At 38.1% G+C, this 15692-nt stretch overlaps 1 protein-coding gene across 2 annotated transcripts in view; it reads left to right on the plus strand.

Annotated features, from left to right (window-relative positions):
* LOC122564397 (putative tyrosine carboxypeptidase MATCAP2) overlaps nucleotides 1–15141 on the plus strand; it is a 46515-nt gene extending 31374 nt beyond the window's left edge. The window contains exons 4-7 of one of the 2 annotated variants that reach the window (XM_043719196.2): nucleotides 1901–2033; nucleotides 3513–3818; nucleotides 6027–6124; nucleotides 12094–15141. In XM_043719196.2, coding sequence (XP_043575131.1) covers nucleotides 1901–2033; nucleotides 3513–3818; nucleotides 6027–6124; nucleotides 12094–12252 — 696 coding nt within the window. In that variant the 3' untranslated portion in view covers nucleotides 12253–15141. The remainder of the gene's footprint in view (nucleotides 1–1900; nucleotides 2034–3512; nucleotides 3819–6026; nucleotides 6125–12093) is intronic. The other variant, XM_087978599.1, reaches the window with a different exon arrangement.
* The last annotated feature ends 551 nt before the right edge of the window (nucleotides 15142–15692 follow it).

The raw sequence follows: 15692 nt of genomic DNA on the forward strand, positions 1-15692 counted from the left end.
CCTCTATTTAAAAGGTGGCCTTGCATTTGCCACTCTCCAATCTGCAAGGATGGTTCCAGAAATTACATACCTCTGGAAGGTCACCACCAACACATCTGCTATTTTAATGACAACCTCCTTTTGCACTCTGGAATAGTGATTTATAAAGCCCTGGGGATTTAACAACTTCCAGTCTCATTAATTTCTCCAACTCTTTTAACCTAATCTCTTTTAATTCCTCGTGACCAATTGACCCTTGCTTCTCTTGCATTTTTGGGACGTTATGTGTGTTTTCTGTGAAGACAGCTGAAGTAGTTGTTTAATTGTTCTGCCATTTCCTTGATCTCCATTATCAGTCTCCTGTTTCAGATTGAAAGAGGTCTGCATTTGTCTTCAGTAATCTTTCTCTTTTTATACAGCCACAGAAGCTCTTGTAGTCTTCTTTTAAGTTCACTCTCATGCTCTACTTTTTCCCTCTTCAGCAACCATGTGGTTCACCTTTGTTGACCTTTTAAACTGATCCCAGTTCTCAGGCTTGTGACTTTTTCTAGTAGCTTTATATGATTCCCCTTTGGTTATAATATTATTGTTAACTATTTTGTCTGCCATGATAGGATTACTTTTCCTCTTGTGTTCTTTCACCTATATATACACACACACATATATGTTACGCTGTTCTTGGAACTATTAATTATTGTCTATCCACTGCCTTTTAATTTAGCTATGTAGTCTATTGCAGTAAATTCACACCTTCATAGATCTGTTTGGGATCCTTATTTTAAATTGGACCCCTTCACTTTCTATCCCAATGAAAATGTCTATCATGTAGTGGTCACTGTATTCCTAATGAACCTCTCAAAAAAAAATTAATTAATGCCTGCTTATCTCACAAAACCAAATCTAGAATACTCTGTTCCCCAGTTGGTCCCCAAGACTTCACAACAATCTAGGAATTCATCTGCCACAATATTATTGCTAAAATGGCTTGCCCTGTTCGTTTGTAAATTAAAATCATCAATTTTTACAGTTGCACCCTTGTGTGCATCTCTGATTTCCTATTTAATGCAAACCCCTTCCTTACTGGCGCCACTTTCCTTACTGGAAAGCCTTAGACTGCTTCCATCAATACGTTCCATCCCTTGTTGGGAGTTCTGACTCAACTGATTTTATGTTTAGATTTTCTGCACCTAATATTCTTTCTCACTATTGCACTGAATTTACTGTATTCAGTTCCCAGCCTTAGTCACCTGCTGTCATGACTTTGTATTCACAATCATATTGTACTGATTTACAACTTTGTGTGCTGTTAACTCTCTTGCCTTATATTGAATGATTGTGCATTTAGATGTAGTACGTTTCGATTATTTGACATTTTACACTTGTATTTATATTCCAGCCCTGTTTGCTCTAGCTCTTGTTTCTGTTTTGTTTTCTACCTTTCATTCCCCTCACTCTTGTCTCCCCACTCAGGTTCGTGATCCCTGCCATTCTAACACCCTCTTCCCCCACAGTACTAGTGAATGTCCCTGAAAACGTGTCAGTTCCAGGAACCCTACCTGATGTTTCTTTTTGTCTCACTGTTCTTGAGATCTGATATCAGTTCATTTACCAGTTCCAAAGATAGATCTCTTGTGGCAGGCGTTGAACCTGGGCACTCTTAGCTGTGCATGAATCATTTCCCTACAAGAAGAAATCTATTGTACTAGATTCCTCTGAAAATGCTTATATGAAACTCAAGAGTTAATGCTGAGTAAATGAAGTCCATGAGTTCAAGGGTACTTTTCATTTCATAGTTTTGTTTCATTAGATTTCATTGGAAGATTTCTGTATATTTTTCACATTATTCACTTTTCCTTAGTTACTGCAAGTTGTTGATGTTCCATATACATTCTAAGTACAATTTAGTTTTTGAACTCTACAGATTGCAGTCCATTTAACAGATGATCTGCTTTCTCGTGCCTCCATGACGATAGTGAATGGACGCCCAACTCTGACCATCAATGTTTCCACTGCTCGAGAGCACTGGCTGGAAGGGATGCTGAGACATGAGATAGGTGTGAGAATCTTCATTGATGTTTCAGAACTGAGACTCAAAATAGGGGAGTCAATGCTGAAATCAATAGGGGAGTCAATGTTGCCTTGAGGTGATAAACCAGAGCATTTGTTCCAACTTTAAAATTCAAGACTATTTTAGTAAGTTGAGAGTTTGTGCACTAACTTTCCAATACTAAACAAAATCTTGAAATATATTCCCATCTTCGATCCACCACAGTGTATATCTGTGAACATATATTAGAAAACAGGGCTGACATAAAGGTATTTATGGTGAACCTGCAGACTGCTATCACAGATTTGCATGCATTTTGTGAAAGTTATGTCTGGGTGGTTGTAATCCCAGTTCATTGCTCTTCAGAATCATGACCCCTGAGCTGCTCACAGGAATTACGGCACCACTCTTGAGACCTGAACACAAGCATCATCATCATCATCAGCTTTCTGATTGATTTCTTACAAAGAGGATCAAAGTTTCTCCAACTTAGACACCAATTTTTATCATTTGGATTCCATTTTACTTTTCTGTCTTCCAACTCATGATGTATCCACACACTGGGCTGTCATTCTTGGGTGATATCTCCATCTCAGTTGAAAGCAGCCTAAAATGTCACTAATCTTGTCCTCTTTGTGCTGACAGATACAATGTGGTATCTGTCTCCTTGTGTTAATGTAAGAAAACTTTGGTAGATGTAAATATCTATGGAGCATTCACTTTCACTAATTCAGTGGACAGCAGGGTGCTGATATTCCTGACAGAGCAATGCAGACAAACCAAGTAGATTTTCTGTGCTGCAATGTTCCTTAAAAGACTGGTTCAAATATTAAGCTTTCAAATAGTTTTTCTCTGTTGTGGCTTTAATTTAAAAAAAAAATCAATATGCTTCTTCTGTTATTCTGAGAATATGATTTGAACACTGTTTAACACAATTATGTTTGAATTGGTTCATCAGAATTGAGTGGAGAAATGATAATATCTATAAAGGATGGCACATCAATTTATTTCCAAGAATTTCTCCAGTCATTTCAAAATTTCAGCAATAGACCTTCGAATACAGTAGTGCACAAGTTTTCTCTGAAGATATATCTTGAGAGTAATATTTCCTTGATAGGTACACATTTGTAACAAACCTATCACTTCAAAATTATTTTTAATAATTGAGGTAGACTGAGCATGTGATATTAGTGAATGATTTGGGGAAAAAATGTTTAACTACAGGCGCCACCACACTCACTGACAGCAACAAATGGAAACTTGGGCAAACTTCTGCTTAACAGCATAAAAAGTTTTGATCCAGTGATGAGAGAAAAGAAACAGTTTTTTTCTCTTTAAATTAAACCAATCTGCAGTAGCATTTATGGGAATGCAAAAACAGTGTATTGTGTCGACAACTTTATTTGGGTCTAAGGATTGGTTAATATATCGACTATGTTCCTTTTACAGTCAGTTTTGTGAAATTAACATTGAATTCCTTGTGCAGGGACCCATTATCTTCGAGGTTTAAACAACAATCTACAGCCCTGGTGTAACTGGAATGGTCGTAAAAAATATGGACTTAAACCAATTAACCCAACTGAAGAGGGATTGGCCAGTATCCACAGTGTGCTGTTCCACAAAGACCCTTTTCTCTGGAGAGCAGCTTTGCTATACTACACAGTCTACCAAGCCAGCCACATGTCCTTTCGGGAACTCTTCCTCGACATTGGCAAATTTGTGGAAAACCCAAATACTCGGTGGGATTATTGTGTACGAGCCAAACGTGGTCAAACTGACACATCCCAACCAGGTAGAGAAACTTATTCTGGTGAAACATGGTTAGCAATCATACTCATGGAGTAAAAGCTTGAGATTTTTGTTTCTACAACTTTGACTGTTTGCAATCATGTAACCAGTCTTCAGCCTTCCTTTTGCAGGAAATTCAAAGGTGATCCTTATCTAATGCAAATAATTTTATGTGAATTATAGCACAGAAACAGGTCATTGGTCACAACTGGTTGATGTTGGTATTTATGCTTCATCTGAGCCGAGTTCTCATTCTACCATCATATTCTTCTATTGTTTTTCTCCCTTATGCACCTACTTAGCGTACGCTTAGCCTTCAGTATTTAATGATACGTTTATCTCCAAGAGATAAATGGGTATCTGAACAATGTAGACCAGGAAGGCCCCAAATTTGATCCTGATCTGTGCTGACATTTGCAGATCTCAGCTGTGAAACCCTGATGTCAAATAGGATTTGCCATTGTTCTTGTTCTACTGTCCAGGGACCTTTTGCAGACACATATGGACATTAAAGAGGATAGCATTGGACTTAGCCTTGATGTTATCAGAGATAGAATTCCACATCATTGTTTATTGGCTTGTGTTGAGACAAGCAATCAGCAAGTTGACAGTGTATATGGAACTGGATCCCAGAAAATTATTCATTCCTTCACAAAAAAGAGAAGGGAGAAAAATAACCAGAATTATCTAGCATTATATAGATGATTTCTAATTCCCTGCAGGTAGTAAGGCAGTGATGTTTCAGCATCCACTGGCTTGATATCCATCACATACAATTTGTAGGTTGATTCACAGTCCATCTTCACTGTACATGTGCTTGTTGGTAATGAGTAGAAATCTAGACAAAAACCGAAGCTGAATTCCTAGCAAGAACTCAACAGTGCTGAAGAGTACTCTCCTGGCTAAGACCAGCCTTACACTAAGTTCCGACAAATCTACCTACTTCCAATTTTAATGGATGTGCAACAGGAAGTGTTTGATTATACACTGTCAGGATGTGGATATCAGCTACTGATTTTATTGAGGTGATGTGCCTCCATTTTTACTTTATTTTTAGAAACCTTCTTGGAGATATGATGGGCAGTATCCATATGTTAAGTTCCTTAATAGCATTACTTGTGAGCCTTGAGTGAGAATGTTCCTCCCATATCCAAGCCACCAAGTGTAGCTACTTCTAGCTTCATGATTTCTGACTCTCTTATGACCTCCCGTATCTTCATGGTTTTTCCTCCATTCTATCCCTTTGACTTCTCAAAGTATCTATTCCCCTACCCATCAGTCTGATCAGGATCTGCCTTTGCACATAATCTTTTATTTTCTCTGCTATATTACCTGCTCTTTGGTCCTTGGATGTATCCATTTGCTGCATTTCCTACCTCATGGGCAGCCAGCTTGTCAATCAGGTGGGAAACTGTAGAAAAATACAAAAAATGTCCAGCTGTTATAATCTGTAAAGCATCCAGGAAAACAGTACTAGCAGATTTTCCAAGTCAGAAGATGAATGGTTTGGAGGGGAACTTGTAGGTGGCCATATTTCCATGTAACTGCTGCCCTTGTCATTCTGGATGGAAGTGGTCTTGGGTTTTGAAGGTGCTTTCTAAGGATATTTTGTGAATTTCTACAGTGCGTTTTGTAGATAGCACAAACTGCTAAGCATCTGTGGTGGAGGGAATGGATGCTTGTGGATGTGGTACCAGTCAATTGGGTTGCTTTGTCCTGGATGGTGACAAACTTCTTGAGTGTTTTTGGAGCTGCACACATTCAGACAAGTGGGGAGTATTCCATCTCATTCCTGACCTGTGACGAGTAGGTGGTAGACAAGCTTTGGCTAATCAGGATTTGAGTTACTTGCTGCAGTATGCTTTGTCTCTAACATGCAATTAAGTTTCTGGTCAATGGTAACCCCAAGTATGTTGCTTCTGGGGGATTCAGTCATGGTAACACCAATAAATGTCAAAGGGCTGTGGATTGTTTCTTGTTGGAGGTGGTCATTGGCATTTATTTGGAGCATGTTACTGCCCAATATTTAATTACAGCAAATTTTGATGAGTGCAAGATGAAAACCTTCAATAATATGCACCTCTTTCCCCCACACACTGTTTCTTTGTTTCTTTATTCTCCTTCCTCCCAACCCTAATGACAGATATAACAAAGAAGTTATTCTTGATCATTGAAAAATGATTAAGGAGAAATATTCACTTTTGTCTTATAGGTTGTTTCAGCAAAGACCAAGTCTATTTGGATGGCATTCTTAAAATTCTGAGACACAGAGGTAACATTGACTTTCAGCTTTTAACAGCATTGGGAAAGGTCAGTTGAATTGATGGACTAATTTACTGCTGTTGATACTATCTTTTCTGTTCTTGATACAACCATTCATAGTACTTTCAGCCCATTCTCAATTGATACAAATATAAACAACTGAAATGGTTAACTAACTAAAACTGATAAGGTAGCCCTGGACCTTTCCTAGGAGTCCATCGAGCTATCATCTCTTTAGCTCATTCTTTGCCAAGCTCAGACTCTCAAAATAGCAGCAAACTCTGGAATATAAAGCAGGACTATAAAAAGCTTCCAAATCCATATTTTCATGATTGATTTTAAGTTGCCTTGTTTAATTTTATGACTTGATTTTAAAAAAACCTAGAGATATTAAACTACTAAAGACCAGTGTCATGGATATAACAACAACTTTACATTATATTCAGACACTTGATATTCAAACATCTGTAGTGATTTTGTTCATTCTGATATCAGTGGTCCATAAGTATGCGATGGAAAACTGACAGAAGTTGCACCATTCCAAATTCAAACCAGTTATCAGTCAAATTCCTAAGTATCAATTTTAGCAGTTAGCATTTTGATTGAATGCTAAATTAGAACATGGTGTCCAAATTGAAAATCTCTTGAACATGCCACATGTACAGTTCACTGTGTAAATGACTGAATGCCCACCATGAAGCCAGTCTGAGCAAATACATATGTGATATTATAAATCATACAGCCACAGTGTAAAATGGTGCATAACTGCCATTCTTGTTTGGAAAGGTATCAAAAAAACTGAATGACTAGACAAAGTTTCACCCTGGTTAGTCAAACGTAGCGATTTGGTCTGTGCGCTAAACCCAGAGTAAGAAAGTTCTTGTTGAGGAAAATCTTATTGATAGAAAGGACAATCATTAATTACAATGTCAAATATTAACGTTTATTGAACAATAAAAATTGACATTTGACAAGTTAAAGCATGGTATAATACTTTTTTTTTGATGTACACTCCCTTCACCCCCTATTCCCATAAGCCTCCCAGCAACTGTCATATCACAAATACTACCCCTTGCAGTATCAATATTTTTAGACATTTTTTGCAGGCATCCTTTGCAATATTTAGCCTAAACACGTATGTCTATTTACATATTTGCAAATTTTTGACAATGAGAAGAGTTCTCCAAGGTTTCCTACAACAATCTTGCCTTGTATTCCATTTGACCAGAGGTTGTAATCAACTTGAATCCTCAGGTCATTCTACTACTCAGTATTGCAGTCTAGGCATCTACTAAGTAAGCTAATACCAGACTCATTGCAGCCCAAATGTGCAAATGCACCCTAGCTATAAATGCAGGTCTTCTTTCTCAAAGTTACATATGGAGGTACACATTTGGAGGTATGCCAAATTAAAATCTTCTGAACAACATCCCAATAACGCATACAAATTATTTTTTAAACTTTTGAATCGCTAAGTTTATATACAGTACAACTTGACATTATTAATTACATAAATGTGCCAACAAGAAAATACAAAGTAGTCTCAAGTTTCCTTGAGGTACATTGTTAATAGAGTAAATACATCCAGGGAAGTTATTTGGGTGGAACTGAGAAATAAGAAAGGGATGATCACCTTATTGGGATTGTATTATAGACCCCCTAAATAGTCAGAGGGAAATTGAGAAACAAACTTGTCAGGATAATAGAGTAGTTATGGTGGGGGATTTTAACTTTCCAAACATCGACTGGGACTGCCATAGTATTAAAGGTTTAGATGGAGAGGAATTTCTTAAGCATTACAAGACAATTTTCTGATTCAGTATGTGGATGTATCTACAAGAGAAGGTGCAAAACTTGACCTACTCTTGGGAAATAAGGCAGGGCAGGTGACTGAGGTGTCAATGGGGGAGCACTTTCGGGCCAGCGACCATAATTCTATTCGTTTTAAAATCATGATGGAAAAGGATAGACCAGATCTAAAAGTTGAAGTTCTAAATTGGAGAAAGGCCAATTTTGACGGTATTAGGCAAGAACTTTTGAAAGCTGATTGGAGGTGGATGTTCGCAGGTAAAGGGACGGCTGGAAAATGGGAAGCCTTCAGAAATGAGATAACAAGAATCCTGAGAAAGTATAGTCCTGTCAGGGTGAAAGGGAAGGCTGGTAGGTATAGGGAATGCTGGATGACTAAAGAAATTGAGGGTTTAGTTAAGAAAAAGAAGGAAGCATAGATCGAGTGAATCCTTAGAAGAGTTTAACGGAAGTAGGAGTATACTTAAGAGGGAAATCGGGACGGAAAAAAGGGGACATGAGATAGTGTTGGCAAATAGAATTAAGGAGAATCCAAAGGGTTTTTACAAATATATTAAGGACAAAAGGGTAACTAGGGAGGGAATAGGGCCTCAAAGATCAGCAAAGCAGCCTTTGTGTGGAGCCACAGAAAATGGGGGAGATACTAAATGAATATTTTGCAGCAGTATTTATTTTGGAAAAGAATATGGAAGATATAGACTGTAGGGAAATAGATGGTGACATTTTGAAAAATGTCCAGATTACAGAGGAGGAAGTGCTGGATGTCTTGAAATGGTTAAAGGCGGATAAATCCCCAGGACCTGATTAGTTGTACCTGAGAACTCTGTGGGAAGCTAGGGAAGTGGATTGCTGGGCCTCTTGCTGAGATATTTGTATCATCGATAGTCACAGGTGAGGTGCCAGAAGACTGGAGGTTGGCTAACCTGGTGCCACTGTTTAAGAAGGGCGGTAAAGTCAAACCAGTGAACTATAGATTGGTGAGCCTGACATCAGTGGTGGGCAAGTTGTTGGAGGGAATCCTGAGGGACAGGATGTACATGTATTTGGAAAGGCAAGGATTGATTAGGGATAGTCAACATGGCTTTGTGCATGGGAAATCATATCTCACAAACTTGATTTGAGTTTTTTGAAGAAGTAACAAAGAAGATTGATGAGGGCAGAGCAGTAGATTAGATTACTTACATGTGGAAACAGGCCCTTCGGCCCAACAAGTCCACACAAACCCACCGAAGCGAAACCCACCCACACCCATTCCCCTACATTTACCCCTTCGCCTAACACTACGGGCAATTTAGCTTGGCCAATTCACCTAACCTGCAAATCTTTGGACTGTGGGAGGAAACCGGAGCACCCGGAGGAAACCCAAGCAGACACTGGGAGAATGTGCAAACTCCACACAGTCAGTCGCCTGAGGCAGGATGTAGATGTGATCTATATGGACTTCAGTAAGGTGTTCGACAAGGTTCCCCCTGGGAGACTGATTAGCAAGGTTAGATCTCATGGAATACAGGGAGAACTAGCGAACAGGCTGGGGCTGTTTTCCCTGGAGCGTTGGAGGCTGAGGGGTGACCTTATAGACCTTATAAATTATGAGGGGCATGGATAGGATAAATAGGCAAAGTTTCTTCCCTGGGGTTGGGGAGTCCAGAACTAGAGGGCATAGGTTTAGGGTGAGAGAGGAACGATATAAAAGAGACCGAAGGGGCAACTTTTTCACGCAGAGGGTGGTACATGTATGGAATCAGCTGCCAGAGAATGTGGTGGAGGCTGGTACAATTGCAACATCAAGAGGCATTTGGATGGGTATATGAATAGGAAGGGTTTGGAGGGATATGGGCTGGGTGCTGGCAGGTTGGACTAGATTGGGTTGGGATATCTGGTTGGCGTGGACGAGTTGGACCAAAGGGTCTGATTCCAATCTGTACATCTCTGTGACTCTAGAGGTCTGTACTTAATTCTGTGCACGTCACCTGGAAGCACCTGATTTCGGTACTTGGTGCCCAATTTCTTTATTCCTTAAAATTCACCAGAGAACAAAGGTTGGTTATATTGTGAACTTTAACAACAACAGGATACATATTGTTTCCACTTTAATTCTGCAAATTGGGCATTTGAGCCTGAATAAAATTCAGTTTCATCTTAATAAAATGTGAGAATATATTCAATGAAAAAGGGCCATGAGGTCTTTAGTCTCAGTCCTTCTGTCTCAACAGGAGTATAACCAGTACACAACCAGAAACTATTCCATCCATCAGGTTGATCCAATAAACAGTCCCTTGTCCTTTAATCATTCACTTTTAAAAGCAATTCATATATGTGATATGGGTAACACTGGCTCAGCCAGCATTTATTGCTCATCTAGAATTGCCCAGAGGGTTATAATCACTATTCAATCACTTTTTTTTAATTCAAGATTTTTCATTAAATTAAGTTTCACCATTTCATCATTTGCCACAGTGAGATTTGAACTCATGTTGTCAGAATTCTGAACTTCCCCAAATATCTATTCAATTTTTCTTTAAAGTTTCCCACTCAGTCCTGCTTCCAGCATGTTTCCAGGCAAAATAAAAATATTTTATAAATAGAACATTGTGTTTCTGTTTCCAGACAAGTCCTGTCCACAAGTGTACCACCCACTTAGCAAGACTATTAAATATAAGCAACTTTGACATTATCCATTTTTAAAGTTTTGAGCTTGCATATACAGATTCTGAACTTTGTGCCAATCTCCCAGGAAAAGTTCTACAAAATTCTTATCTACTCCTCCAAAAGTTTAACATAGGTATAAAATTTTAAGGAAAGATTTTTTTTGATTGAGAGAGAATTATAGTAGGGAGGACATTGCTGCAGAAGAATTTGAAAACAAATGAGAATTTTGGAATCAAGTGAATGTAGCTCAGCAAGTATATGGGTGTTGTGAAAGGGCTGGACATATATTAGGATGCAGACATGAGTTTTGAATTACTTCAATTAATGGAAGGTAGACTTCTAGAAGTAACAAAGGGCATGGATGATGAAGCAGGGAGCAAGATACTGGTAATGAAAATTTATTGTTTTTGAAGATGTCTTGCTAATATCAGCAGGAGCATGGGTGTTCATTGCTATAGAAAAATAATCAATTATCAATACGCTATGTTAAAGTGCAGCATTCAATCTGCAAAGTGCAGACAGATCAGGTTGGTGTGGAGCTCTTTATGGGCTAGAAGTTGCTCTGATTGTGCAAGATTCTGCATAAGAGTGGGAGTCCTGCCTGGGATGCTTATGACAACACTCTGGACTATGGGATGGCAGTAGCTACTTGTGCTATTTTTTGCAAGAAAACTGACAGTGTTTCTCCTTATGCTTGGCGAAGAAACATGAACATAGTGGGAGGCAAAGAGCCAAGATCAGTGTAAAGGTTCCAGACCTTCATTTCTTGATCTTGATAGTAAAGGAGGCGGCCAATGGAACGAGTCACAACTTCATGTGATGATTCAGTTGCTGATGGTGAAAAACAGGTTTCATCAAGAAGCTTCAGATAATCAGCACTACACTGTGAGCCACTTGTGATTTTCCTTTCTTTCCATTGTTGCTGCAGGCTTCTCTTTAAGCTCCTTGGGTGTCTGCTGCAGTGAAAATGCAAAAGGGCCTGGAGGTTGATTGGGTTTGCAGGAATGATCAGCTTATGCCTCATTGTTATGTTGCTTTTTGTGGCTTTGCTCTTTAGTTAGACCAGCTCTGCTCCTCATAGTTGACTGGCTACAGCATGATGACTTTCAGCAGGTCACAAGGTACCATAGAGTCATAGAGAAGGAAGCAAGAGGAAGTATACACTCCACGTCTATTTTATCCAGACCTTTCATCATCTTGAATACCTCAATTTGATCTCCCCTCATTCTCGTAAATTCCAGAGAGTACGAGCCTAAACTGTTCAATCTCTCTTCATACAAAAAAACCCCTCATTTCTGGGATTAAATTAGTGAACCTCCTCTGAACCACCTCCAATGCCACGACATCTTTCTTAAATAAGGTGACCAAAACTGTGCACAGTAATCCAGGTGTGGTCTCACCAATGTTTGGTATAGTTGCAACAATACTTCCTTACCTTTTCATTCTATTCTATTCTGAAGTATTTATTTGAAACAGCCCCCTAACCACATACAAGAAAAAGTGAATGCCAGCAACTAATACAAAAGTTGAACTATGTTTCTATTTTCTCTTTCTTTCAGGTGTCTTATGAAGACGTAGACCGGCTAAAGGTTATTGCCTTATTGCAGAATGCCCAAATACCTTATTTCATGCAAGATCAGAGTCGGTATCTGGAGCAATTGGACAAGATCATGGAAGTGAATGGGTTGACTGACTGTGAACTCCAGATTTTGGTCTGACAGGAATTGACCCAGTTTGACACTTGAGATATTGCCATATTTATAAGAATGATGTACTAATCCTGGAACTGGAAACATGTTTAGCAGGCAATTTGTATTTGGTTATGTCTAATGTTTGTAGTTAATAAATCACTTTTAAGGCAGAAATAATTTCTCATTGAGGGTTAAAATATGAAGTACAGCAGATTGCATGAATGTATTTTATTATGTTTATGGTATTGAAATGAAATCTAATATTTTGTTTTTTAAAGCAAAATAAAAAAAAGGAACAAGCTGCCAGAGGAAGAGGTAAAGATTACAACTTTAAAAGACATTGGGACGTACATTGATAGGAAAGGTTTAGAGGGATATGGGCCAAACACAGGCAAATGGGACTAGTTCAGTTTAGGAAATTTGGTTATCATGGTTGAGTTGGGTTGAAGGGCCTGTTTCCGTGCTGTATGTCTTGATGACTTTTTATAATTGCCTGGTAAACATTTATTTGTGCAGCTCAGAATGAAAGAGGTGCTATGTGTAACTGGAATATTCTATCTGGAGTAATAGACCAAAACGATAAGCAGAACTGTGATCATCAGCATGATATTAAATTTGCCTGAATGTTTACACCCTGTAAAGCATTACTTAACATGTATAGCATTTCACTCTAGCTATGATGTGAGATGGATGCATTAGCTTACCTCTACAAGGAAGTTGTGTTCTAAGGAATGAACTATTGTGTGGCCTGCATTAAGAATAAACATCAGTGTTAAACAGAATTTCTGCTAAAGAAATTAATGACTAGTAATGCAAAATTTTTTTTTTAAATTGTGTTAAAATTGTCATGTTTATAATCTTTGAATATTATATCATTTAACATTGCCTACTCATGTAAGCTCTGGAACTGAAAAAACACAGTTGTCAAGTTCCATCAGTTGTTCTCTAAATTGATCTCTTTTACCTTCAAGATGACTGCTATCTGGGACCTCAGAACAAGAGATCACTAAAGATGCCTTCAGTTTACCACTGTATAGAGTGTACAGCGCAACTGCAGGTCATTTGGCCCTACTTATCCATGATCATGTTGATGCTCAACGTTAAACATCTTTCACCATTCTTCACCCAGGCCTACAACATTGTTCTATTATCTTTAAGTATGCATCATCTGGTTGCCCTTCAATACATTTACGCTATTTATTGCAACCACTCAAAGGAGTTCTACATTCCAATTGCTCTGTGGGTAAATATGTTTGTCCTGAATCGGATCTATTAGTGACCCTTAGTTTTGGTGTCCTTCTGTTTCTCCATGTCATAATGTGTGCAAAATATACCCTTAAAGAAGCTGAAGCACACTGGAATGCAACTTTTCAGAAGCAGCGTTTTGGCCCAATTAATTATTTTTATTCGAGGAGGGATGGGAAGTAGAGAATATTTTCTTTAGAGTAGAGAGTAAATTGAGGAGAGAATATTTGACCTCCAAGGGTTCTTGCATTGTCTGCTACTGCTAACAATTGATTGATTTTTCACATGCCATTCTTAGTGTTTACATCTTAGCAGAAATAAATACATGTAAGGAATATGCACTTGCTGTGCATTACTGAAGGAAAATGAGTGCTATTATTAAATTGTTGTAATGAGGAACATTGCGTACTACTGTGTTCCTTTGGTACTTTACCTTGTCAGGCCAGCAAGATAAGATTGTGGATCCCATCCTCTATGAATAAACCAAACACAGCTGATATGGTGAAAATCCAGTCCTGCTACTCTGACCAAAGAATGATTTCATATTTCATCCCTTTTTTCACGTTTGACAGATGAAGGCTAGCCCATGGAATGTTGCCATTCCTTGTGATGCAAGTTATTTATCAACCAACCAAAGAGGCCTGGACCTTTGTGTGACCATGATTCTAATTTATATTAACCTCTAACCAGGGTTGTTTATGTGATTTTTAATTCATAATCTGAACTACAAGTCAAGCATTTGCCATTAATAGAGCTCTGAAGATTCAAAACTTAAAAGAACTGCTGATGCTGGAAATCAGAAATAATAAAAACAGAAATTGCTGGAATAGGTCAGCAGGGGTGGCTGCATTTGTGGAGAGAAATCGGAATTAATGTTTTGGGACAGGTGACCCTTCAGAATAGGTTTTCTGTTTTGGCTTCTCTGATTTATCCTTTCAACACACAGCAAGGACTCTTTATTTTCCTATCAGTTAAACGCAGGTGGGAGGTTCATGGTTTTGTTTTGAGAATGACTTCCATTAAAAAAAAGCATTGCTATTTATAACTGGTACAGAGAGGTGTGTGTAAAACTAGATTGATTCATTTTAGCCAAGATGCAATAAATTCAGTTATAGAGTTTTTAAGTACATGTTTCTTAAACCGCCTCAGACTACTGCAGCTTTAGGAGAATCAATGGATAGCTCCATGTTTTGTTTTAATTTCAGATTTTCCTTAATCACTTCCATCCTTTGGAATACTTATTCCTCTTGCACTGAGCTCCCCCACCACTTCCATTTGTGACTCCTGTAAACCTGAGGAGAAAAAAGGAATCCTTACATTTTGGAAGAATTATTTCTAAAAATAAGGCAACCTCAATCTAGTTGATGTCCTCTTTCAACTTCACCCACATGTGCTCAGTATTTACTTAATTGTTTGGTTTAGTTGTGACTAATTTAATGGACAAAAATTACCTTGGCTCTGGGGAGCTTACCTGGATGTCCATATGTTTTGCTTCCCCTTCTGTTTTTTGTTTTGATTCATTGAAAACTCAATTCAAGCCAAGATAATTTGAATTGAATTTTCAGATCTTTCGTTTTCCTAACATTGTTGCTTTATGAACATTTAATTTGTTCGTTGTTACAAGTTTTTTTCTTATTGAATATTCAATGCTGTAAAATATTGTATTAAATATTACTTTTTGTATCACTTGCATTATTTGAATACTACTTTTTAAAATTCCTCAGAATAAATCTTTCAAATGCTCACCTTCCTCTGATAATCACCCTTGAGAATGGGCAGGACTGGTTTTTTAAAAATCACATTCTGGTGCTCAAGGCATTTAATTTGTGTATTTAAACTATAGGTTTATGAAAGCTCCTATTAAATGTACATTCCACACAGGACAGTCTGTAGGAATGAACTCCTGTGGTATTCACAAATTTATTGGTGCATGTTTCTTTGGGGGTATTTTAGTTTTCATCCATACTGCTACAACATTGCAATTCCACAACTATTGGTGTAAGTGTGGACATGTGTGCTAAATTCGATGTTCTCTAACTAGCAGAACCAAATGAATGGGAAGTGGGGGACTCCAAGTGCAGCAATATGTTCCTTACTGGGATTGATATCACATATTATTGTGGTAGTAAATTTACAAATGATGGTGCATGTGATTGTTTATTAAATACAGATGAATTCTTTCAGCTTGTTCTCTTTAACCAGCCACCTCTTTGTGCTTGCAG

This window comes from Chiloscyllium plagiosum, unplaced genomic scaffold (assembly GCF_037043375.1).
Source record: "Chiloscyllium plagiosum isolate Xiang-an unplaced genomic scaffold, Cpla_swu_hap1 HiC_scaffold_34, whole genome shotgun sequence".
In the NCBI taxonomy this organism is placed as follows: Eukaryota; Metazoa; Chordata; class Chondrichthyes; order Orectolobiformes; family Hemiscylliidae; genus Chiloscyllium; species Chiloscyllium plagiosum.